This window comes from Triturus cristatus, chromosome 6, assembly GCF_964204655.1.
Source record: "Triturus cristatus chromosome 6, aTriCri1.1, whole genome shotgun sequence".
Lineage (NCBI taxonomy): Eukaryota > Metazoa > Chordata > Amphibia > Caudata > Salamandridae > Triturus > Triturus cristatus.
The window spans coordinates 198,752,073-198,776,727 of record NC_140589.1 but is presented as its reverse complement, the minus strand read 5'-3'; the positions used below and the strand labels follow the sequence as shown (position 1 = coordinate 198,776,727).

The following is a 24,655-nucleotide window of genomic DNA, read 5'->3' as shown; positions in this document are numbered from 1 at the left end:
AGGCCTAAAAATCCCTTACAGCAGGGGGCATGGCCTTTATAGGACGTGTATATTTTGGGCCAAAGTTACTAAATTCTGACGTAACACAAAGCAGCAAGGGAAGTTGCTGTACAGCAGTGTGTCAAAAGGATAGAGAAGAAATGTGCCATATCTACTAGGAGATGGCGCAGGTCTGCCCTTCCATACCAATGATGAACCTCTGGCCCCTCGATGCAACGGTGCCTGAGTTGTGCTGAGAATAGTTTTGAGGCCACCCAATAAAGATTTTGTCGACCCCAAGAGGAATTTTAAATCACTACCTCCCATGCACTCTGCCCCTTATTCACCTCTCATCTAATACGCTCATCTTGAGAGAAAAAACACCTCAGCTCCTCCCCTCGGGGAGTTGTAGCCCACTCCTCGGTGTGAGGAGGGAGCCTATATGATGAAGCATGTCACCGAACGGTGAGTGAGGGTTCTTGTCCTGAAAGGAATTTCTCCCTTTCACTCTTTTTTTTCTCTTCTTCTCCCTCTGACACTACACCCTCCTCTCCCGTTTACCCTGATGTAAAGCCGGACGTACTTTGTGTGATATATAATAGTTTTGTGAAGGAAGGGATGCCTTCAGCACACAAAAACTATTCTTTGAGGTGCTTTCCTCGTTGCACATGAGGACAGGAAATCACAAGGAGAAATAAAGATTTGTCTCTTTGTTATGCTAGCATCTGGTAATCCTACCATTTTGGTGCATACCCATGTTTCTGACTTTAGTAGATATGAGTGTGTATCAAATTACATGGATGGGTGCAGTGGAAGGCCCAAGCTCCACCCATGTAGCACTTCACCGATGCAAAAATAACACAAGGCAGCCCTAAGCACTGGGTTGCATTACCTATAGTTTAAAATGCCATGCAAGGCGTGGCTTTGCATCTGGGCTGTGCCACGAAAATGGCGCTTCCTGATGCAAAATGGTATTTTTAAATACATTTTTTATTAAGGTTTTCAGCATAAAAAACAGATACAAAATAATATGTCATTGGTTACTGCATGTAGTAGAAACATAACACATTGGTGGTACAGTAATAATAATGCCAATACAATCATATCCACCCAGTTGCCACCTGACATCGCCTCTTAAGTCACACTATACTTTATATCACATCTGGTTGTGACATTCAATAGGTTGTGAAGGGGCCCCACATGTGCCTTGGGCACGATGGCAGTTCCTCAGCAAATACTTGTAATTGTGCCTTACATTAAGACATATTTCGGTTGGCGCGTCATCCTTTTTAGTGCTATTTTTATATCAAGCTATAAAAATTCATACCACCAGTTCTACTAATTGGATTTTTTACCATTTTGGTGCCATTTTATTTATTAAAGTATTCTATATTGTTCCAAATTGGTTTGAGGTTTTTCTTCTGTTGTGTTTTCACTTTATTACCGTTTGAGTAGACAGACAGACAGACAGAACCACTTTAATCGATTAATTAAAATCATAAAAGTACATCACAATAATTCATACACATAAAAACTATACAAAATACAGATTAAAAAATAGTTCACATAGTGGTCGACCAGGCCAATAAATATGCCCCTAACAACAATATACAAACTGAGCATCACGTTTTTTCCTTTTCCTTACCGCAGTTACTAAAAAATTAGCAATATTAAAAATTATCCATGGGGAGTCAAGCAATTGAAGGTACATCAGTGCTGGTTTTACTTGATAAAAGCCTCTCCCTTGTAACAAAGGTAAAATGTACTTTGTTCTAATTACTGAGTAATGGTTACAGAATAGGATAAAGTGCGTAGTATCCTGAATTGAACTGTCATCACAATTACACAAAGCAGCATCTTCTGGTTTACACCAACCTTGAAAATTACCTAAGTTAAAATGTATTAAATTAAAACGAAATCTTGTCAGCAGCCAGAGGTGAAAATGATTTGAGACTAGTCTGAGATAGGGCTCAGTCTGGGGGGAAGTAATTAATAAAAAATGTGTCCTTACTGATACTTTATTGAGTTCCTCCCCCTCCCGCTCTAGAGACCTTAGAGTCAGGAATTGGGTTTTAATCTGCTTAATATCCCCCTTAGCAATTATTTCTGGATTGTCATAGAGCTCAGGGCGTCCTAAGATATAAAATGATTTCTTAATATACCGGAGCCAAGGTATATCTAGAGCTCTATCTAACCCCATACAGTCTTTTAAAATCAATCGATTCAGGGAGAGTTCGGGGTTCAGCCATGTTTTCAACCAGAATACCAGGGGGGCCAGACTAATATGATCAGACACATAGTCCATTCCCAATTCTTGATGGATTGAAAAGGTCGGGGTAGACTGGGGGACGGAGAGAATAGAGCGAAGGAATTTATTTTCTACAGTTTGTACGCCCTCTGCTTTTTTATAACCCCAGATAGCAGCTCCATAGGTCGCTAAGGCAAGACATTTCACCCTATAAATGGCAAGAACTGCCTCACATGGTTTGCCACCCAGCTGTCGAGTAAAACTTAATATAGCTGAGGAAGCTCTACCTACGCTATTCTTCTTAGCTAAGAGCTGGGGGGTCCAAGCGCACCTATCATCAAACAGGACCCCCAGGTAAGTAAATACCTTTACCTTTGTAACTTCAACACCATTACAGTAAAAGGTTTTTCCTCTGTTTTTACACGTACCCAGGGACATAACGTGTGACTTAGTGCTATTTACCACTAAATCGAGAGAGTTCATGAACTCCCCAAAGGAGTTCAATAGTCGCTGCAAACCCAAAGGGGTACGTGCCAACAACACGGAGTCATCCGCGTACAGGAGAACAGGTAAACCACTGTTCCCTATACGCAGGGTGTCCAGGCAGGCCTTGCCTAAAATAATATCCAATTTATTAATGTATAAAGTGAAAAGTATAGGGGCAAGAATTGAGTACTGCATAAATACTTTCCACATTTCTCCTAGAGTTAAGGCTTACTGCTCTGTGCCACAGCTACCAGGGGGTTGAGAACAGGTTTATTTAGTGATTTTTGTGGTTCTCCCTGACAAGGATTGGGATTATTTGAACTGGGTTTTCAACCCTTTTAACTATTACTACAGTTTTTTACATATAATATGGAAACAAACACCTGCAGGTTTATTCATGCTTTTCAAAACAGGATTTTACTTCCATGTGTTTTTAAAAACAGGCCAGGGGTGACACGAGATTGGGAGCAGACAAGCCAGTTGCTAATAGGACGGTACACTCGAAATCCAACTGAAATACACCTGTACCGACCAAATGCTGCCTGGCCACAGTCATTTTGCCAGTGAATGAAAGACAGTGTCCAGATGAAAAGGACCAGTCCTTCGGTGAGATCCAAATACAGGGAGCAAAAATGCTGAGCACTTGGTCACTTTAAAGTGGATAGACAAAGTCCCTTTATTATTAGTAAATATCCATAGGTGAGTCAAAAACCGTTTTGTTTTGTGACTCTATTGTTGAGGTACCCAGTTGCAGACTGTGAAGCTGAGAATGTCCTTGTTTAGCAGGGAACAGTAAATGTAATTAGAGCAAGGAGATAATTTCCTGATTGCTTTCCGGAAACTCCATTACTGCTTGACCTTCTTCCTCAAACAAGAAGAAAAACACGAGATATATGGCAGCTGTGGTATACAAAATCACACATCTTCTAACAGTATGGGTTATGCTTATCTTCTACCTAAAGAGTATTCAGTTTGCCAATACTATTTAAAGGTGCTCAAACAATGTTGCACAACCTGTTACCATTTAGATGTCCATTGGGTTGGAGATCCCAATCCAACAACAATGACATAATTATATGATATTATGGCACTTAACTATTCTGTCTGTCTATGTTAGATGATATTTCTGACAATGATATTTTGATACAACTTCCAAGCCATCAGCCTCACTATTGTGCTTCATTGAGCGGGAGGGCAAGAGGTGTGTATGAGGAGAAGATCCACTAGGGAGGGTTACAAGGACATGAGCCATGGTCCGAGGAAGAATTTATTATATGACATTGGAGAACTGAAACATATTGTTACTTATTGGAAAAGAACAACAAATTTCAAAAAGACTGTCTACATGTGCATAGTCTATTCTTTTGTTTTCTACCACTTCAAATTTTGCGATAATCTTGAAAACACTCCAAGTGGCCAATATGTTTTTCATCAATCCAGACTTTTTTCAAGGCTGCAAATATACAAATGAAGTATACATTGTAACAAATGTAAAATGTTCTAAAATTGTTATAAATGTATTTCACTAATCCGAAAGTACATATGTGAATGGTTCACGGATTTCAAAACCTGCATGCATCCATTAGAACCTTTGAAAGGAAAAAAAAAGAATAGCATAAGAAATGAGGAGCCCCAAGGTGCAACCTGTGCCTGTGTATCTTTATCAGTTATAACATATACAAGGAAGGCGCACATGTAACATTTGTACGCTTGCATATTTTCATATTTCTTTTAGTTTATCAAGGCTTCTAACATACCATTTAACAAGACAGATTTTGTTTGACTGTTTTGTTCTCTGGGAATGACTATTCAATGTATGTTTAATGTAGGGGGGACTTCCTCTTCTTTGTAATGGACGCTTCTTTCGTTTATCTAGCTATTTTTTTAGGTTTTTGTTGATTCACTTCTCTAGTTACTGAGAAGAGTGTTTTTATTAGGACCAGTTTCAGAGTTGTGATTACATTTGGATAGAGGCATCTGTTCTCTTTTTTTGAGGTACCTCTTTCTCCTGGACAGTACCTGTTTCCCCTATCTTGTGTAATTGTTTCTGGGTTCACATATTTTTCTGGGACTCTGAGAACCTAAGGACTATGTGCGTCCTCTGTGTAAATGTTATAAATAATAAAGATACACAGGCACGGGTTGCACATTGGGGTTACCCATTTCTGATGCTATCACGTTTTTTACTGGATTCATGCAGGTTTTTGAATTGGTGGATCATTCACATATATGTACTTAAATATTCAAAAAATATCATTCCTTTAGATTTTCTATGTTTAGCTTTAGTGGTGCGGTGTATTTGGATATACAGATACCATACTGAGATTGAGGTGTGGTTTCTGGTCTTTAATTATTTAAAGTGATAGCAATCTAGTGCCTGTCTTGCAAGGTTGTCATCTCATTTAATCAAGATTTTGATGATTGTAACATGTGCAGTGGAGAATAATGTAAGTAATATGGGTCTTCTTTTTATATTATGTGTTATGTGTGGCAAGTTCTAAAATATATAAAATAACATTTGTGAGCTTTTTTGCTACATTGTATACGTTTTTTTCATTTTAGTTCTACAAGAAGTATGGACCAATATTCAGCATTCAGATAGGAAGGAAGAAATTTGTTGTCTTGGCAGGTTACAAGACAGTGAAGGATGCTCTCATAAATCATGCAGAAGAATTTGGGGAAAGAGAAAAAATGCATTTATTTAACAAAATTGATGACAACCACGGTAAGTGCACGCTTCTTTACCTATCATACTAATATACAGAGATTCATGTAAAAAATAATATAGTTATTTCATCGTTTAGATTTCACATCAAGGAAGATTAATTTGCTTTCATTAGTCAACATACACACATAAATACAGAATCAGCAATGTGCACCTACCTATACATGAGTGGATGCAAAAATCTCTAATATTTCATATTGTATTGCATTTTATTTTAAGTGCATTAGCATAAAATCAGAGTAGATTTCCTAAAGTATATGCAATTTCTGATACTTAATAATTTGTGCAAAGAAAGAAATGATAACAAAATAATAAACTGGGAACATAAGAGCATCTTATATTCTATGTACGTATATAGACATTTGCATACACATATGCAGACACTTTTTAAAAAGCTGCATTGATCTTCTAATTATTGTTCTGTTCGTATAATTACCATTTTCAAGGATCTATAACAATTAATGACATCACGTTCATCTGCAACACACCAGGGCAAAAGTACTGTTAGTCTTGGTAACTAGAAGCTCTTCATCTACAGGCATTGCAACTTAATGTACAAGTATATGAATACACAGCCACTTTCTTTCTTGATCAATTGTAAATTACAGTTTCATTTATGTTGCCTGTCTTTCCTTGTCAACGTTTTTGAGAAACATTGAGCCCCACCAACATGCTTGACAGATTTAGTTTAATATGACAAATCTTGATATTTGATAAAGGTAAAAAATGGTTTACTAAAAAGGCTGACAATCTTGAATACAAATATACTGATTTTAAATAAGATGTTTTAGCAACTTTGGGCACTGGTTAGAAAATGTTTCTTTGAGTGAATTAATATTTCATAATATATTTTGAACTTTGCATGTTAATAAACGTTATTGTTTCTGAACGTTTTAGAATGACAAATACCAATAAGCATATGCATAGCTTTTCTGCTTGTCTAAATGCATTTAGACTTGCAAAAAGTGTGAAAAAGTGTTCAACAAATTCCAGCTTGTAAAAATATTCTACAATTGGTTTAGAGATTTTTAACCTTCAATCTTAGCTTTTTAAAAAAAAAAACAAATCTATAATACATTTAACAGTTTTTTTAAATCCTAAAAATACCAAACTAGGGGGCATATTAACAAGGGCGTTATCTCCGCTTTTTTGGCTTTAAAAGCCAAAGAAGCGGAGATAAAAATATCGCCCTATCAACAACAGGGTGCTAACATGCAAAATCGCATGTTAGCACCCTTTTTCACTACGCTTCCCTTTGCATCTCTAATGAGATGCAAAGTGGCCGTTCCAGAGCAAAATAATAGGAGAAATGTTGCTAAGCGACAATTTCTCCTATTATCAAGCTTCACGCTAACCCTGTTAGAGACAAAAAAAGCAGTGCTAACCACGGTTAACGCTGCTTTTTTACGTCTGTTAATTTTCAGACTTAGCCATGTAATCAAATGGAAGGTGGATTACATGGCTAAGTCCGCCATGGGCTATCATCAAGGATATCCCTATCCTTGTAGTTTTATCACTGCATTACCAGCGATAACCTTCCAAAATGCCGCTATCGCTGGATTTTTTTATCGCCTAGGCGTTTAGCATTGTTAATAATGCGATAACCAGGCGATATTATCCAGCGATATCAGGCGTTGAAAAAATTAACGCTAAGCACCCTTAGCGTTAATTTTCCCTGTTCTTTGTTAATATGCCCCTAGATTCTCCAAATTTTTAAAAGTTCAAACTGCTTCAAAGTTTGCAAATATGAGAGTGGTGTTAACTTTTTGCAACTTTTAGAAACAAACAATATAAATAAGTATATAATTGAGGATTCAAACATTTTGAAAAAGAATAATAGGGCTCCCTGAACCTTTCATGGTAATCTTAGAAAGCAGCAGGATTAGGAAATGAGACTTTCTAATGAAAGTAGAAAAGAGATGGAGGTGAGGAGGACATTGATTTCAGGTGGCCAAGGAGCACTGGGTTCTGAACCTATCATTGATGTATGAAATTCAGACTATGGAAATATATACAAGAAAATAAGGAAAGCCTCATCCCTTTTTTATATTCCAAGAAGTTGTGCTTTTAAAATTCCAAATACATAAATATGCAATATACACAATTAAAATTAAATGAGACTTCTTATAAGAGCTACTGGACAGCCATTAATTGGTCATATTTTAAAACATACTAATTAGACTTCATTTAATTGCTAGGTCTTAATATTCCCAATTTATTGAATAAACACCCTAATCTGGATTGAAATTCACAGTCTAGCCACATCATATTGTTTAATCTATCTGGACTTGCATTAAAATGCTATGCCTTTTTTTTTTTTGTAAATTCTTTTTATTAACAAAATTCAACATTTGGTCACTTCACAGTTTAAAATCAATAGAGTTACAGTGTTCAGCCGCAAGCCCCTGGACCGTCCCTCAGTGCAATAAGGTACAACATAACAGGATATGGCATTTTCACCGTCTTATGGGGATACCATTTCTTCTGGGGAAGAAGGGACTGGGGGTTCGCAGATGTTGCCCCGGTATGCATTCCAGGGAGACCAGATCGCCACCCACTTCCTGGGGCACCCTCTCGAGACATATACTATCTTTTCCTGCAGCATGCACCAATCCATGTCTTTTTTCCATGCTCCAAGCGACGGCGGCGTATCCGCCCCCCAGAGGCGCGCTAAATTACGCTTTGCAACCGTCAGTCCTAGTGTTACCCATATTCTGCCTTTAACCGGTAGGTCCGTGGGCTACCAGATGTTTAAAAGGCATCGTTTGGCCTCAGGCCGTGACCTCAGCCCCCACACCTTGCTTATACAGTCCTGTATCTTTGCCCAGTATGTTTGAACCTGCGGGCACTCCCATAACACATGAAGTAATGTCCCCCTGTCCCCACACCGCCTCCGGCAGAGCCCGTCCACTCTCCTCCCCATCGACACCAGCCTAGTGACCGAAATATACACCCGGTGCAGTACCTTGAGTTGAACGAGCCGCAGTTTTGCCGATATCGCCACTTCCTTTGGGGACGATAGCACCTCTCTCCATTCCTCCTCATCAATTTCAAGGCCATCCGCCTCCCACCTCCCTTTGAGGGGCCCCAGCGGGTCCGGGAGTGATGTATGAGTTTTTTGTAGGTGAGGGATATCGCCCTCTCGGGCAAGTGACCGTCTAGCAGTCTATCCTCTAGGGGGGAGGAATCTGGGAGCGACGTCCCCGGTGGAATGTTGGATTGAAGAGAGTGGCAGACCTGCATATACCGGAAGAGTTCCGAGGGCGCCAAATCATGCGATTGCTGTAGTGAGGCAAAGGGCACCACACCCCCAGCCCCCCACAGGTCTCCTATGCGGGATATACCGATCACACCCCAGTTTCGAAAGTCCTTAGTGCGTCCCAGTGATCCGAGCTGCTCCGACACCCAGAGCGGGGTTGCCTTTGTAAGTTTGCCAGCCCACCCCAGCCGTCGGTTGACAACATGCCACAGTTGGACCGAGTGTTGTGTGGGTCCCGTGAGGTGAAACGTTTTGGGCCGCGAATAGAGTGCCGCCTCGAAATTTCCTCCGGGGAGGAGCCACCTATCCATCCCATAGCCCGGGTCGTCCCCACTGCCATACGTGCCCTGGTTGATGGCCGCAAGGTGCGCTGCCCAGTAATATTTACGGATGTCCGGCAGGGCAATGCCCCCATCGTACCACCCCAAGGTGAGTTTCTGGAGAGACATGCGTGGCGCGCCACCCCACAGCAGGTCCCTCTGAGCGGCTTCAATCTCTGCAAAATATTTGTGTGGTACTAGATCTGGGTAGTTTTGGAGTGTATACAGAAACCGCGGCAGGGCCATCATTTTGAACAGGGCCGCACGCCCCAGCAGCGATGCTATGCCTTTTTAACAAAAACATCTAAAGCCTAAGGTCATTTAAGTAAGATCAATCAACTGGCTCCAACTGGCATAATCTATTGTGTTTTTTTCTGTTGACCCTAATTGTGTCACATATAGTTTCTCAGTATTGTAAACACCTTACCTTCCAATGTACTCTCCCACTCTTCACATTTAGGCTCTTGATCAGTTCTCCAAATCTTTGTCAACATAGATCTGGCTACGAGCATTGATATAAAAACTGATTTTTTTTATGCCAACATTATATTTATCCAATACCGATCAAAAACCCACTAAAGCTAGTTAGTGTTGCTTCTCTTGGAACCATGGTTTCAATACTGTTCTTCATATTTAACAAAACAGCTTCCAAAAGGAGAATACATTTGGGCAAAGTCACATGATAGCACATAAAACTGTTTGGTTTATTATGGTCATTTATTCTGTTGTTAAACAGTGGTGTCCTATACAGCATTCTTTTAGTGAATTACTCCATACGCCTACAATATGCTGTGTGCAATATCCTAAAATGACAACAAATAATTATACTTCTTCCTTGTTGTCATAGAAAGATTTGGGTTTCTATTTGCCGTTTAGTTCTTACTTTCTCAAAAGATCTCTCTGGCCAGTTCTGCAACAGTAATCTATAGTAATAACCAATCTATATTCTTTGTGGATTCTCAATTTAGGAGCGTTGCCCCGCTGCTTTCAAGCAGTGCAAAGTAGAAATATAAAATGATAATAACTTTTAAATTATTATCATTTTATGTTTGTGCTGCTTTGCGGACGGGCAGGTGGACGGGGCTGCTCTGCTTTCGGAGCAGGACAGAGGAGGAGTGGTTTGCCCACTCCTAAGTGTGCAATGACTCTTTGGCCGGCCCACTAAGGCCACCCAAACCAGTCATACGCACTTTCCTGTTCTCCATGCAGGCTGCATTACAGCCTGCATGAAGATCATGCTCAGGCCCCCCCACCATTCCCTGGTAAAGCATCGAACCAGGATGCTCAAAACCAATCACAATGCTGCATTGCAGCGTTGTGATTGGTCAGGGGAGCCTTGGTACCTACCAATCACAACGCTGCACTGCAGCATTGTGATTGGTCATTGGGGCAAGGCTGTGCTTTCTGTTTTTCAAGGAAAGCAGGAGCAGAGACGTGGGACCCGGTGGCAAGTTGTGTTAATTTATTTTTTATTCTGCTCATTCTCCTGCCATCCCCGTGCGACCCACCCCCTCCACGACCCCTGCGCCCACTCCTGCCATGTCAGCCGCCACTGGCTAAATCAACATAGTTATCTGATTTCACACCTTTGATGTGATTCAAATCGAATTTTACTTTACGGAACGGCCGCCAAAGAGTTAGATATTACCTGTCATATTTTGTGAAATTTCAGGCCACTTTTCCCATCCTTTTGTTGTTAAAAAATCTTCATCCGGATTTTACCATTTTGTTTTCCAATCATTATTATCTTAATCAATAATTACATATTTCAAATCTGTAGGTATATCCTGAAGCCTAGTATAAGAATTAATCCATGGGATTGAAAAATGTTTCTGAAAATACATAATTTCTTTGGGTGTTGGTTATTTTAAGGACATTTCTCTATTTACATGAATAAATTATGCTCAGTAATGGATCTTTATTGATTCTTAACAAGAATTTTTAATATTTATTACAATTAGGTTGCAAAGGCTGGATAGTAATACATTTCAGTATTTCGCACATCCAATCCTCTTTTTTCTTTAGTCAAATTAACTCTCATTAGGAAAATTCTGGGTGATATACATCCCAATAAAAGTTTTGTAAAAAAACATTTGAGTTTGTGAAAAAAATATCATATAAACTTCAAGGTGCTGCATTAAACAAGAAATTAAACAATGGAGGTATTGGCATCTATATTGAGGCTACCCAACCAATAACTGATAGAGGTAGTTCAGTCCATTTATTTAACATAGATTGAAATTTCTTTAAAAAATGTCTGTAATTTAATTCATACGCGGTTGATTTCTGAATTTACTAGCATACCAATATATCTTTTTGGGTTAGCATTTTCCACCCACTTCAATACTGAGGTAAACAGTTTTTGGTGGAATTTAACAATACCAATGCATTCTTGAATGTGTTGATTCTATTTCATCCAAGTTGTTGATATAATGTAAAAGTGATAAGTGCCCTATGAACTGAGTATTCTTCTAGTATTAAACATCAAAAGATTTAATTTTCATAAAGTTACATTTTTGATACATCAGCTCAATAAAAAAGAACCTTGTCTCATTTGTTGTTTAGTTGATTTTTCACAGGCCAGTGCAGTATTATTTAAAAGATTTGAATTAGCCTCATCATACAAATATTGGATTGACCACATGAGTTATGTAGGGAATTCACAAAAGTCCATTATCTTAAATAAACTGTCCTAGCTCACTTGGTCAAAAAACATTTCCGCATCATGAAGGTGGGAATTAAGAGTATATTGGCTATAGCACTGTTCTCAAGTAAGTGACATGTTCTGGTGCTTAGCAGCCTTTCTGCCACAAATCCATTCTGATTTTCATTTATCAATGAAACCAAATAGCAAATAGTTAAGCGAACAATGTATCATCTGTTTTGAGAAAATGTGGATTATTGTATTTTGTGGTTGTGCGACCTGATTGCATAATAATGGCACAATTTCATTTAGAAGTCCAGTTAGGTTTGTTTGTAAAACCTTAGATCAGCTCTAGGTAGTTGTGGCATGGATCAGTTAGGATTTATCAAAGGAACAATTGTAAGGCATTAAGAAGTAAACCGACAATAAGAAGGAAATAACACAAATAAAATAGAGACCTGAATGACAAAAATCCAACTCAGGGATCCAGACATATGAGTTTTAAGGGAATCATTTAATGCAATAAATCATTGTAATGGACCACAATAGCTGTTAGGGTTAGCTAAAACAATGAAGGTGGAAATGGCTCTTGGATGGACCAATTCTGATAGGGGACATATCACCTGGATCAAACAAGCAGGTATGACTGCTATTGAAGTCAATGGAAGTGGGCCTGATGCAAGGGGTATAGGAAGGTGTAGAGTGCTTGGAATTTGGGGGCTCACATGGTGGGTCTTCTTGTGACCAGCTCTTTGTCCTCGCCCTTGGGGGGCAGAATAGGTAATCTTTGGCCTCAGGGTCCTCTTAAGAGATGGGCAGTGAACTCTGTCTGACGGAGGAGTTCACAGAGTTTTTGAAACTCCACGCTTCACTTGGAATGCGTAGTTCTGCAAAAACTCTGCTAACTGCCGCAGAGAAACGTTTGATGCCCCACACCCCTACTGGTTATGCCCCAAGCCAGTCAAGAGCCTTTATAGGTTAATGAGAGGCCCAGGTGTCTCAGATGTGTCATTCGTCCTGCCACATGTGGTACTGCACCACACGCACCCGGCTCGCAGGCTGGTGGGTATGACGAAGCCGTGGGCCCGCCATGGTGTAGCATGTAGTGTGACACGTACTAGCAGGGGCGTCTCAGGGGCAGTGCAGAATTCCTGGGTGGCATGAGGCAGGCTGGATGCCACGAGCCTGCGGTTCAGTGCTTCACCACATGCACCCTGCTAGAAGGCTGGATGCTATGAGCCTGCGCGCTGATGGTGGCTTGCACAGTCCAGCTCACACAGTCATGGTGTAAGTGACCCGACGGTGGCCGTACTTACTAAAAACGTACTAAAAACTCTTTCACCAACATGTGGAGTCCCCGCACGTTCATCTGTGTCCATACATTGTGCATTGCCCACAGGGGTTGCACATGCAACAGACTGGGCAGTGACATTGTGCCTGACTCTGGCATTAACTTCTCTGAGGACTTGTCCGCTCTCACTTCTGCGCGGTCACAGTTTGGCTGCTGGTGGTCGAAGGGATGAAGAAGGGGCTGTGGTTTTCCGTTGTTGGGGCTCTGTCTTCCTCAGGGAAAAGCCATGCGGCGAGCACCGTGACCCCATGTGTCCAGAGGGCTTTCTTGGCTGCACACTTCTTTGACGTTCAGGGGCATGGAGCCCTGCGTGCGTGCCATGGAGTGTGGTGTTGCATCATCTGCCAAGATGGGGAGCTCGAGCTGCTTGGTATGAGTGGCAGGTGCTCCCCTATCTTGTTTGTTTAGACTCATGCCGCAACAGAGTGAACATGAGGTGATAAAGAGGCGAATTCCAAGCCAATGATTGGCCCTGTTGAAGAGTGGCTCACATTAGACCTTTGACTTATCCAGACGAACCTGAGAGCTGGGAGTGGGAGTCGGGCTTGGATTGCAGGCCCATGCGCTGAGTGGCAGACAGAGATCTTCCACCTACCACATTTCAGAAGGCGCTAGGTACATAACTCTATCAATCAGGGAGGAACAGAACTCAGTGGAATTCCACAGAGTGTTTTTGCAACTCTACGGAATTCCGTGTAGAGCAACTGCACACACTCCTCCCATCCCTAGTCTTCTTCCCACTGTGTCCAGGCAAAGTCCAGCACAGAATCCAATTGCAGCAAACTCAGTGGTTTCTTTTAAATGGCAATACCTTTCTTGCAGGATCACTGGAATACACTCTGACGGCCTATACAGGTCCAGGTCCAGCAAACTCTGGGGCAACTTGTGACGGTCAGCTCTCCCAGGCTGCACCTTGGCATTCAGAAGTATTCAGAGGTCTCGGTGCTGGGCTCTCAAGGTGCAGGCTTGTCAGCATTTATGGCCTTGTGACTGTAACAGGGATTCAATCAATTAACTCTTGGAGTCCCTTCTTCTGTCTGGCAGACATGGGCAATGTCTCCATGAGTGGGCATTGCAGGCACAGTTCTGTCTGCCAGTCCTCAGATTCAGCTGGTACACTTCAGTCTTTGGTGCAGCCTCTCCTTGCTGGGCCAATGGAGCAGCAGGGCAGTCCTTCTTCGGTCTTCTTTTCAGGCCAGTAGTGATCTGAGACCCGGGTACCAGAGTTGCCACTTTTATGCCTGCTATGAACTTCGGTGGTGGTGGCGACTAATTAGCAAATGGGCTACCAGGTCCTGCTCCTGATTACTATGTCCTGTGAATTATGGCATGTACCTATCACAGAGTACACTATTCTGCCCACTACCAGCATGGCAAGACCCTTCTTTTGTTGTGTGGAGCTCCCTAGTCTTAACCATAGATGTGGCTGCCTGGTCGCTACACTGTCCTTAGAAAACCAGTCTGACACAGGCTTTTCACTCCGTCCCAAAAATGAGAGCATGTTTGCCTAAAGAAAAGAACAGCCCTTTCTTAGTGGGACTTGCATTTGTCCTTCAAATGCAGTTTCCTCTTTGAAGCTTGTCACATGGGCTCACACTAACTATGGCCATCCTGCCAGGAGGAGGTCACACCTCTTCCCTCTGTAGGTCTTTCAGAGAGTCATTCTCACCTCTCCCAAGGAGGGTAGCAGTCTGGTTCAAGGACAACAGCTGTTTGCAACAGAAAATGGCTACTGGAAGCTTGGGCAACAAAGTGGCAAATTTCTAGTTGCCATTTCCAAATTAGTTACAGTAAATTTGTCTTGGACAAGAAATTAGGTTTACTGATGCGATTCTTTTGATCCCTTAAAGATCAGATTTAGTAGTCCCATCTGGACTGCTGAGTTGTCAGTGTGTAACTCCATTCGGCAAATAGGGTACTAACTTTACTTCAGTAAAAATACCAATGATGGGTTTTTACTGTCATGACATACAAAGTAATTAGAAAACATGCCCTTCTTTTTAATGTAATGCTTACTGCATCTAGGGTGCCATAGTCCTACAATAGGGGTGACATATGAATATTAAACAGGAATGCGTGGGCATTCCCAAGGGCGTAAGTGGTGTTGTGGTAGCAGTTTAAAAACTGCTCTGCTGGTCTGCAGTGGCAGTTTGGGAGTCATGTTTTGCCTGGTTTCACTCTTGGTGACACAATGAGTGCTTCAGCCATTGAGAAATATTCCCACATAGTCACATTCCTCATAGCTCTTCTGTATATAGATTTTATAATTTAGGATAATTACTTTAATTATAAAATTCATTTAACTTGAGTTTTGCCAGTTTGCATTTTATTCTTTTAATAGATGAGTTATTTTAAGTCATCGATTTTGTGGTTTACATATTCGAGCATCCAGGTTAGTAATCAAATAATCAGCTTCTACCTCTTTTAGCTATCTCAGAATTACCACTGCCCATGTATCTTCGAACATATCCCAAATTGTTGCAATGTCTATTGTCATATTCTGTTTTCATAATTCCCCTGTGAATTGTTTTGAACTATTAACACATTGTGGATCTTCCAACAAAATGTTATTAAAGACCCATCTCCTAATGTCCAATGTCTATATGGGATTTGTAATTAGTTGAACTGCTGAATTATCAGAGAAACCATAAGGAGGTGTCAATGGATACTGATATATAATGTACTCATATATAAAAAATTGCCATATAGATGTGTATTCTCTTTTTTTTGTTCCAAGGGTCTATGAGAGAAACTGGTATACAGTTTTTTTTTTTGAAGTCTAGCATTTTTTTCTGTTTTATATACATATATGAGCGCCAAAAACCATATCCTGCACAAAATTTAAATCTCTCAAAATTAGAGGATCAGAGCAGAGAGGGATGTGGTATCTAGGTGAATTAGGACCTAACAATTAGCTATTATAAAAGTCTCATTCATATGGAAACATGGTGGTCCACAGACGCTGATAGTGTGAAAGGGCCACTATACTGGATGCAGGAGTTGAAATCCAAACAATATGGTGGCTTGTTCTGTTAGGCAGTGTAAGACAGCAGGTTGTTAAATGGGGTGAATGTGAGTCCACTACAAGGAATATGTCCACAAACATGTCAGGATTAAACACAGTTTCAATAATTTAAAGCTGGGCTCAACTGTCTGGTAGTTAAGACACAGAGAAGACAGGCTTAGTTTAGGAAAATGTCTAAAGTATTTAACAGTAACAAAACAGGCAAGAACTCAAAACATAACATACTAAAAATTAGGAGTGAGCATAACTTGCATAATTTGCTGTAGTTTAATTGTGTGTAATTACATTAAAATTGTGTGAGATTACGTGGAGTTATTATTAGGAACGTTATACTGCATTTAGTACTATGGGTCATATTAAATGGATTGTGAAATTGTATACTTGTAGCAAATAGGCAATAACACTATTCTCATATAGAAAAGATCCTCTTACTAGATTTGTGCTACGCTACAATATTATTGGCTGGGTAAAAAAAATTTGAGAAGGGACTTGGCATGAGAAAAAGATGTGCGATTATTTTTAGCAATGGCGAAAATAATTTGGAGAGACAAAAGTAGAATAAATGATGCAACATACTGCATATATCAGTACTACAATATGTTGGATTGTATCTATATTTATATTAGGATGAAGTGAAAAAGTGCAAGTGACAAATGACATATATAACGTCTTTAAAGAGTGCCAGAATAATCCTGTGATCTATATGATTTGTAGATAGTTTGATCCTTTAAATTAAGTAATCACACCAGAATTATATCATCTCATTCAAAGTAATCTTTTTCGTGGTTCTTTTTTAAAAATCTCAGCATTTCTTATTATTACTGGCTCAGTTATTTATTTCTCTCGCTATACCTATACAATTGTGTAGAGTAAATTGTTCCTTCTTTTGCATTTGATTTTGATGGACATTGGGTTACCTTAATATTTATATAAAGACGGAAAAATACAATATATTTTTCTTCAGCCCATCTATTAAGCTTGGAGAACGACCTCTACAACGCAGTCGTTACACCGCGGTATGTTTACATTGCGGGCATTACAACGCAAGTCGTTACATTGACTTTCGCTGGATGGCGCTCTAAACTGAGGAATACTATGATTTACTATTCCAACACCTTCCCTACTGTTATGTAGGCTGGAGTTGGAATAGTAAATCATTCTCTTCCTAAGTCCAGCGCCCTCCTAGTAAATCATTCTCTTCCTAAGTCCAGCGCCCTCCAGTGCATGTCGTTGTAACGACTTGTGTTGTAACGAATGCGATGTAAAATACCGCGTTGTGAATGTATGCGTTGTAATGTCATACATTCATTAAGCTTGTGCCTGAGAAGAATACCGATTTGTATTCTTTTTGTCTTGATGCAAAGAATCATGCCAGAAATCCTTAAATCTGGGCAGGTATCCCCCATCTTAAAGAAGCCAACGGCTGACCCTTCATACTTAAATCATTACCGCCCAATTTCCAACATCCCCACTCTGGCCAAACTCTTAGAAAAATGTGCTAACATATAGTTTAACAACCATATAGACCATTTCAACCTGCTTAACCAATACCAATCTGGCTTTCGTGCAGGGCACAGTACTGAAAGAGCCATGACCCACATAACAACGCACTAAAAAATCCTTGACCAAAACAAAGCCTGTCTGCTAATCCTGCTGGACCTAACCTCGGCCTTTCACATCGTCAAACAGGACAACTTGCTAGAGCTCCGGAAACAAAGAATGGGATTATCTAGATCAGTTCTAAATTGGTTCACCTCTTTCCTTCAAAATAGATCACAAAGATTCAAGGTCAATCGAGCACTCTCCAGGCCTATCTCAGTCACTTTAGGAGTCCCACAAGGATCATCCCTCTCTCCTACACTTTTCAACCTACTCATGGAACCGCTCACCTAAATTCTTAGCTCCTCTATTGTCCACTATCACATGTACGCAGACGATACACAAATATAGTTAAAAATCCAATCATTAGAGGACATCAAATCTCTCAACCTAACGTTACATAAAACCCAGACCTGGCTAGCTGAAAACCATCTGAAACTAAATACTCTCAAAACGGAATTCCTTCTAATCGCTCCTCCCAACCAATCGACCATTATTCAAGACTGGCTGAAACACCTAACAGCACTTAACTGCCAACCCCTTATTATCGACTCAGCGAAATTGTTGGAAGTTACTCTTGATAAAAATCTAAACATGCAGAAACACATTAGCACTGCAACAAAAGGAGCACACTTTCAGATGAACACCTAGAGAAGACTCAAACCCTTCCTTACTGCAAATGACTTCAAACTGGCAGTTCCAGCAGTAGTAATCCCAAGAGTGGAATATGGGAGTGCCTCTCTTTGCAGTCGCCCCAGATCAATGACTGCCCCCTAAGAGCTTCAATCAAAGCAGCAGCTAGACTTATCACAGGCTCCAAAAGAAACTGTCACATCTCCCCTGACCTTAGAGCCCCCAACTGGCTACCTTTCAAAGTCGGGATTCATCTAAAAATCGCATGCTTGACACACAAGGCCATACATCAGAATACTCCAAGTTACCTGGCACAGAAATTGGTACTTTCTTTTGGCAACAGATCCTCCAGGAGCTCCAGTAAACTTCTTCTGAAACCACAACGATTTGCCAAGAAGAAAACATACAACCGGGTCTTCTCGGGTATGGTGCCCAGGATCTGGAACGCACTGCCCACAGAAACCAGACTGAATCCCTCTTTTGAATCTTTCAAAAAAGAAGAGAAACCTATTCTCTTATCTAAATTCACACGAACTTTGTATATAACTTGTAATACGATTGTGCGGCTTCACTGAACTGTTTTGTTTTCTATATCTGCAGTGTAAAGTGCTCTGATACCCGCAAGGGTCTTGTTTGCGCTATATAAAACCTTCAAAATAAATAAATGCTTTCACCTCCTAATATTAGGTGGTATCCTATGAAATCCAGAAAACGTTAGCTGTTCTCTTTTGCTTTCATGTTTTTCGTTAAAGTGTATAGCTATAGGATATCTAATTTTTTCATTTCGTTCATTTCATTGCTGGAGAAGGTGACCACCTCATGCCGACCTCGCTAGCGCTAATTGCGCTTTTTTACTTGCTAATCAGTCTTAAAACTACCCGTTTTTGTATTTTATTTTTATTGTGTTCTTTACCTTGTTTTTAATGCTGCTACCCCCTTGGCCACATACTGCACCTTAAAACCCCCCTTGGGGACCACCACCACTGCCTTTGGCGGGTCCGGAAGCACGGGAAACCCGGGGGACGAATTTCAGCGCCATTTTAGATTGGGCACGGCCACTCTCGCGGATTATCGCGAGATTTCGGCCTCTTGAGCCTACTTGAGCCTCTGTTGGCCGCGCAGCGGTGACGCGCAGCGGAGCGCCCTCATCGCGCCTGAGTCCAGCCAGAGTCCAGCCAGAGTCCAGCCAGAGTCCAGCCAGAGTCCAGCCAGAGTCCTGCCCGTCTGCGCTCGTCAGCGCTAAGGCAGGGCCAGGGCAGGGGACTCTGGACCTCTCAGGATGATATCAGCTGAGAACTTGCGTCGTTTACGACACCAGGTATGTGACCGCTGCCTCGGCTCCTTAGATCCTCTCAGTGGTCCTTTCCAATGCCCCACTTGTCCTTTTAAACTTCCGATACCAATGTGCATTAATAGTCTCCAGTTGAGGCCCTCGGCGGACATTCTACCAGCCGATACCATAGGCACAGTTAATCAATCCATCCTCAAAGTTATGCATCTGAATGTTAGATCACTGTCTTGTCACTCCCAAGAAGTCCTCTCGCTGATTTCTGATGACAATCCGGACATTTTCTTTTTTACGGAAACTTGGCTGCACGACCAGTCCATGGCGGTCATTAATCTAGCCCTTCCTGTGGGCTACATTATGCACTCTCTCCCTCGCAAGGCCAGAGGTGGAGGTATTGCAGTTGCGGTTAAAACATGCTACCCCTGCATCTGGAAACCTATCACCATAGCAGGTTGCGAGAGTGCTCTATTTAACATCTCAGTGAATCCCCATTTCACCTTTACGGGACTTCTAATTTACAGACCTCCTGGGCCTGATGCCGCGTTTCGTCAAAGCCTTCCGGAGGTAATTTCCTCCTTAGCTTTAAAGACTGCCAACTTTACGATTATCGGCGACCTCAACCTGCATATGGACGCGCCACTTTCCAACTCGATCCATAGCTTGTTGGCTGATCTTGAGGCGTTCCAACTGATCCAAATGGTACAATCCCCTACTCACACAGGTGGCCATCTATTGGATCCTGTTTTGACGAATCTTTCTACGAATATCTCAGTGCTCTATCCCAGACCCATGGCATGGACTGACCACCATCTAATTGAATTTCGTATTACAACTTCTTGCTCCCTTCCTAAAAACAATCCCTCAGCCAGTCTTAGACGCCCTTGGAGAAACTTAAATTTAGAGCATTTCCATCAGCTCCTGATGAAATTTCATCCCTTACCCCCCCACTGAAGTTTCCCGCGGCTATGACAGCTTCTGCGAGTGGCTAAATAACACATTAGATTCACTTATTCCGGCTAAGTGGAGTAAGACCAGATCTAGCCCTTCTAACCCCTGGTATAATGATTCCCTCATAACTCTCAAAATCTCCTGTAAAAAGGCAGAACGCGCGTGGCGCAAAACGTATGATACTGACCTCAAGGCAGCCTATAGGGCTTGCACTAGAGTGTATCATCGGGCCATTTGTACGGCCAGGGCGACTTATTACTCTCAGGAGATCAAGAATAGTACCAATCCCACCAAGGTCATCTTCAGAGTGTGTAAGGACCTTACTAGTAAAAGGACTGATACTGCTGCCCTCCAACCCTCTATGACGCACTGTGAGGACTTAGCCTCATTTTTTGTCGAAAAGGTGGAGGCTATTTATAAGTCATTCGCCCAGCTTCCTATTGCGGAGACTAGCCCTACGTCATTGGTTCATAAACCATTACTGATTATTCCTAGTCCGACCTTGGATGAATTCTCTGCCTTGACGACTAAAGTTAAATCCGGCTCCCCGGACGACCCCATGAGACCCTTTCAATTCCGTGAATTCGCTGAAGGCTGCTTCCCTGCTCTTCATGGCCTTATTAATTTGTCCTTCAGCACGGGCAGTGTTCCTAAAGCTTGGAAACAGGCGACGGTTATTCCTATTCTTAAAAAACCCGCCCTTGATCCCACCAAGCCCGAACACTACCGACCTATTTCCCTTCTTCCTTGGCCAGCTAAATTAGCAGAAGCTCATGCTAATGCTATTCTATCTTCTCACCTGCAGGAAGCAAATATATTGGACAATTCCCAAAATGGGTTTCGTGCAGGCCACAGCACAGAAACTGCCCTCCTGGCTGTGGTGGAACACATCAGGCATCTGTTGGATCTGGGTCAGACGGCGGCACTGATCCTTTTGGATCTCAGTGCCGCCTTCGATACGGTGTCTCACCAGATTCTTTTACATCGCCTGATGGAAGCAGGAATTGGAGAGGTGGCACTTGAGTGGTTTCGCTCCTTTCTTAAGGATCGAGCCTTCAAGATTTCCACACCCCCTTTTGTTTCTGCTTCTCGCCCCATACTCCAGGGTGTTCCCCAAGGGTCGGCCCTGAGCCCCACCTTGTTTAACTTATATGTTCAGCCATTAGCGGAGGTAGCCCACAGTTTTGGTCTCTCCTTAGTGTCATACGCCGATGACACGCAGTTGGCGGTGGCTCTTAATGGCGACTCCAACATGGATGCCCCCACCTTTCAGTCAGCTTTAAAAGCTGTGGCCGGCTGGATGGCGAACAATCGGCTTCAACTTAATGCCTCTAAGACCGAGGTCATTATTTTTGGTAGGGAAAGTGAATTATGGGGAGATCAGTGGTGGCCTTCTGATCTTGGCCCCGTCCCCTCCCCTGTGACTGAGGTTAGAAACCTTGGGGTGTGGTTCGACCATAAGCTCTCCTTCACTTCCCACACAAAACGTGTGGCCGGCACCTGTTTTGGTACCCTGCAGTGTCTCCGACCAATCTTTAAATTCTTCGATGCGGAGACCAGACAGATTATTGTCCAAGCCCTGGTTCTCACTAGACTAGATTATGCTAGCTCCCTGTTTCTGGGCCTTAATCAGGCCGAGCTATCTCGTCTTCAGAGAGTTCAGAATGCGGCAGCCAGGATGCTTGTTGGCCTTCCGAAGTTTGTCTCGGCCCGTCGGACTATCCAGGATCTCCATTGGCTGCCGGTGGGGCAGAGAATTAAGTTTAAAGCTCTTTGCTTAACTTTTAAGATTCTCAAAGCAGCCTCCCCTCCCATCCTTGCACAGACTATCCAGCACTATGTCCCTGCCAGAGCTCTTCGCTCTGCTGGATCTAATTTGGCCATTGTGCCACGTTTCAAAAAATCTAGGATGGGCGGACGCTCTTTCTCAGTGTTGGCGGCTACTCTCTGGAACTCTTTGCCTGCCCCTTTGCGCGCCATTCCTGAGTTGCTTCCTTTCAGAAAGGCACTTAAAACCTTCCTTTTTACCACAATCTAGGCCCATCCTTTCCACCTTTTCTGTCGTGTTGTGTTATTATTCTCCAAAGCGCCGGGACGCCACTTTGCTGCGGCATCCGTGCGCTATTCAAAAATCATATAACATAACATAACATAACATAACAAATGTTTTCCGAGCTGCAGAATTTCAAATGTCTTTTTATGCCACCCACGTATTTTTTCCTACATCTGCACTCGATAACAAATATTACATATGTGGGCAAGCAATTTCTAAATGAACATAGTTTGAAATTGTTTGCTTGTTCACGTTCGCAAACATTTTTGTACCACTCAATTTAAAAACACATATTTTATAATGGCCAGAAGTGTAAACTCCATATGGCAAAGGTAAGAGTCAATTTTATTTCATACCTTTCAGGCATACACAGTAACTCTGACATTGTCTATCCATGATTTGGCAGCTTTCTAAAGGTATACTAGAATATTCTGCAGTATTCAGTTCCATATCATGTGTCAGAATGTGCCAGGATCTCCATATTAATAGTCCGCTCTCTCTTTGATCCATATTATATTCAAAGATCAGATGTGTCCTTTTTAGGTTTGTTGTTTTCTAATTGAACCTTTACGAATGAGCTTTTCTTCACTGCAAGTGGTTTACCTATTCAATTCTTGAATATATTTGGTTCTTTTTATAGCATCTTAGTCCTATGCTTCTTTCTATTATTTTTTCTTGGGTATTACAGTTTCTCTTGGCTCTTATGTATTTCCTCTTGCAAATACTTTCAAATTGGATGGCATGTAGAGAGGCAAGATAGTTCAGTCCCTCTTTTTTCCATAAATGTGTGTTTCCAGCATTCCATTTCTAACGATTAGGGTGTCAAGGAAACAATTTTTCATTACTTTTTGTTATCGTGAGCTTATCATTAATAGATTTGTTGTTCAAGAACGCCAGAAATCTATCAAAGCGTTGTTTGCTCCCACTCTAGACCACACAAATACCATTTATAAATCCTAATCAGATACTAAGATGTTGCACATAATGTATTCTCAAGCATGTTTTACTCCAAACATTCCAACTTTAGATTTGCAATAGATGGTACATTTCGAAACAGCCCATGGCTACTCTACACCTTTGAAAGTAAAATTCGCTGTCAAAGTTGAAATAGTTAAATGTTATAACGAATCTTATCAGGGTTAGCAACACTGTAGAATTTTTGAAATAGCTCACTATTATTGGTAATTTAATTTGTCAGAAAAAGGTCATAACCTGACCAACTGCTTATAAAAATAAACCCTAAATGTAGAAAAGTGGCCCTTTTGACATGGTTACCCCCCACTTTTGGCCTGGTATCTGGTGCAACTTTGACTAAAAGCGTGCTAGGTTCCTGCTAACCAGGACCCAGCACCAGTGTTCTTTCCCTAAAACTGTACCTTTTGTTCCACAATTGGCGCCACCTTTAGGCTCCATGTAAGTCCCCTGTAAATTATACCCCTGGTACCTAGGGCATTGGACCTAAGGAGGGCCCCTAAGGGCTGCAGCATGAATTGTGCCACCCTTAGGTGCCCCTCATCAAGCTTTGCACACTGCCATCGCAGCCTGCGTGTCTTGGTGCAGAGAAAACCGATGAGTCGACATGGCACACACCCCAGTGTGCCATGCCAGCAAAACACTGCTGGCACCCCTACAGTAGGCCTCACAGCTCTCAGGCAGGGTGCACTATTCTCCATGTGTGGGCATATATTCACGAGTGGATGTGTCCCTGTGATATCTAAGCAAAATCCTTAGATATTACAGGTGCACAGGGAAGCCATAACGAGTAGATCGGCTGGACACCTGTCATTGCGAGTTCCCCAGCAACATGATTGCTTCACTGTATCCCAAGGTGTTTGTTACCAAACATCTCATCTTGATAAATCCTCCCTGATGCTAGTGATGGATTAAATAAGCAATGCACCCAGAGGAACTCTTACATGGGTCCCCTGAAGACCTACTGACTACTAGCGTGTTGACTCACTGGTCTCGACCAGCAAGCCACCATAGACTGGTTTCTGACCTCCTGAGGTGAGAGCCTTTGCTCTCAGAGGACAGGAACAAAGCCTGATCTGGGCGGAGGTGCTCACACCTCCTCCAAGCAGGATGGGTATTCCAGGG

The 24,655-nt window shown here is 41.8% G+C and overlaps 1 protein-coding gene across 2 annotated transcripts in view; it reads left to right on the top strand.

Annotated features, from left to right (window-relative positions):
* The window catches only part of LOC146816634 (cytochrome P450 2K1-like), a 303,227-nt gene that overhangs the window by 117,776 nt on the left and 160,796 nt on the right, over window positions 1-24,655 (top strand). For both annotated transcript variants that reach the window (XM_085610516.1, XM_085610515.1), the window contains exon 2: window positions 5,276-5,438. In XM_085610516.1, coding sequence (XP_085466642.1) covers window positions 5,276-5,438 — 163 coding nt within the window. The remainder of the gene's footprint in view (window positions 1-5,275; window positions 5,439-24,655) is intronic.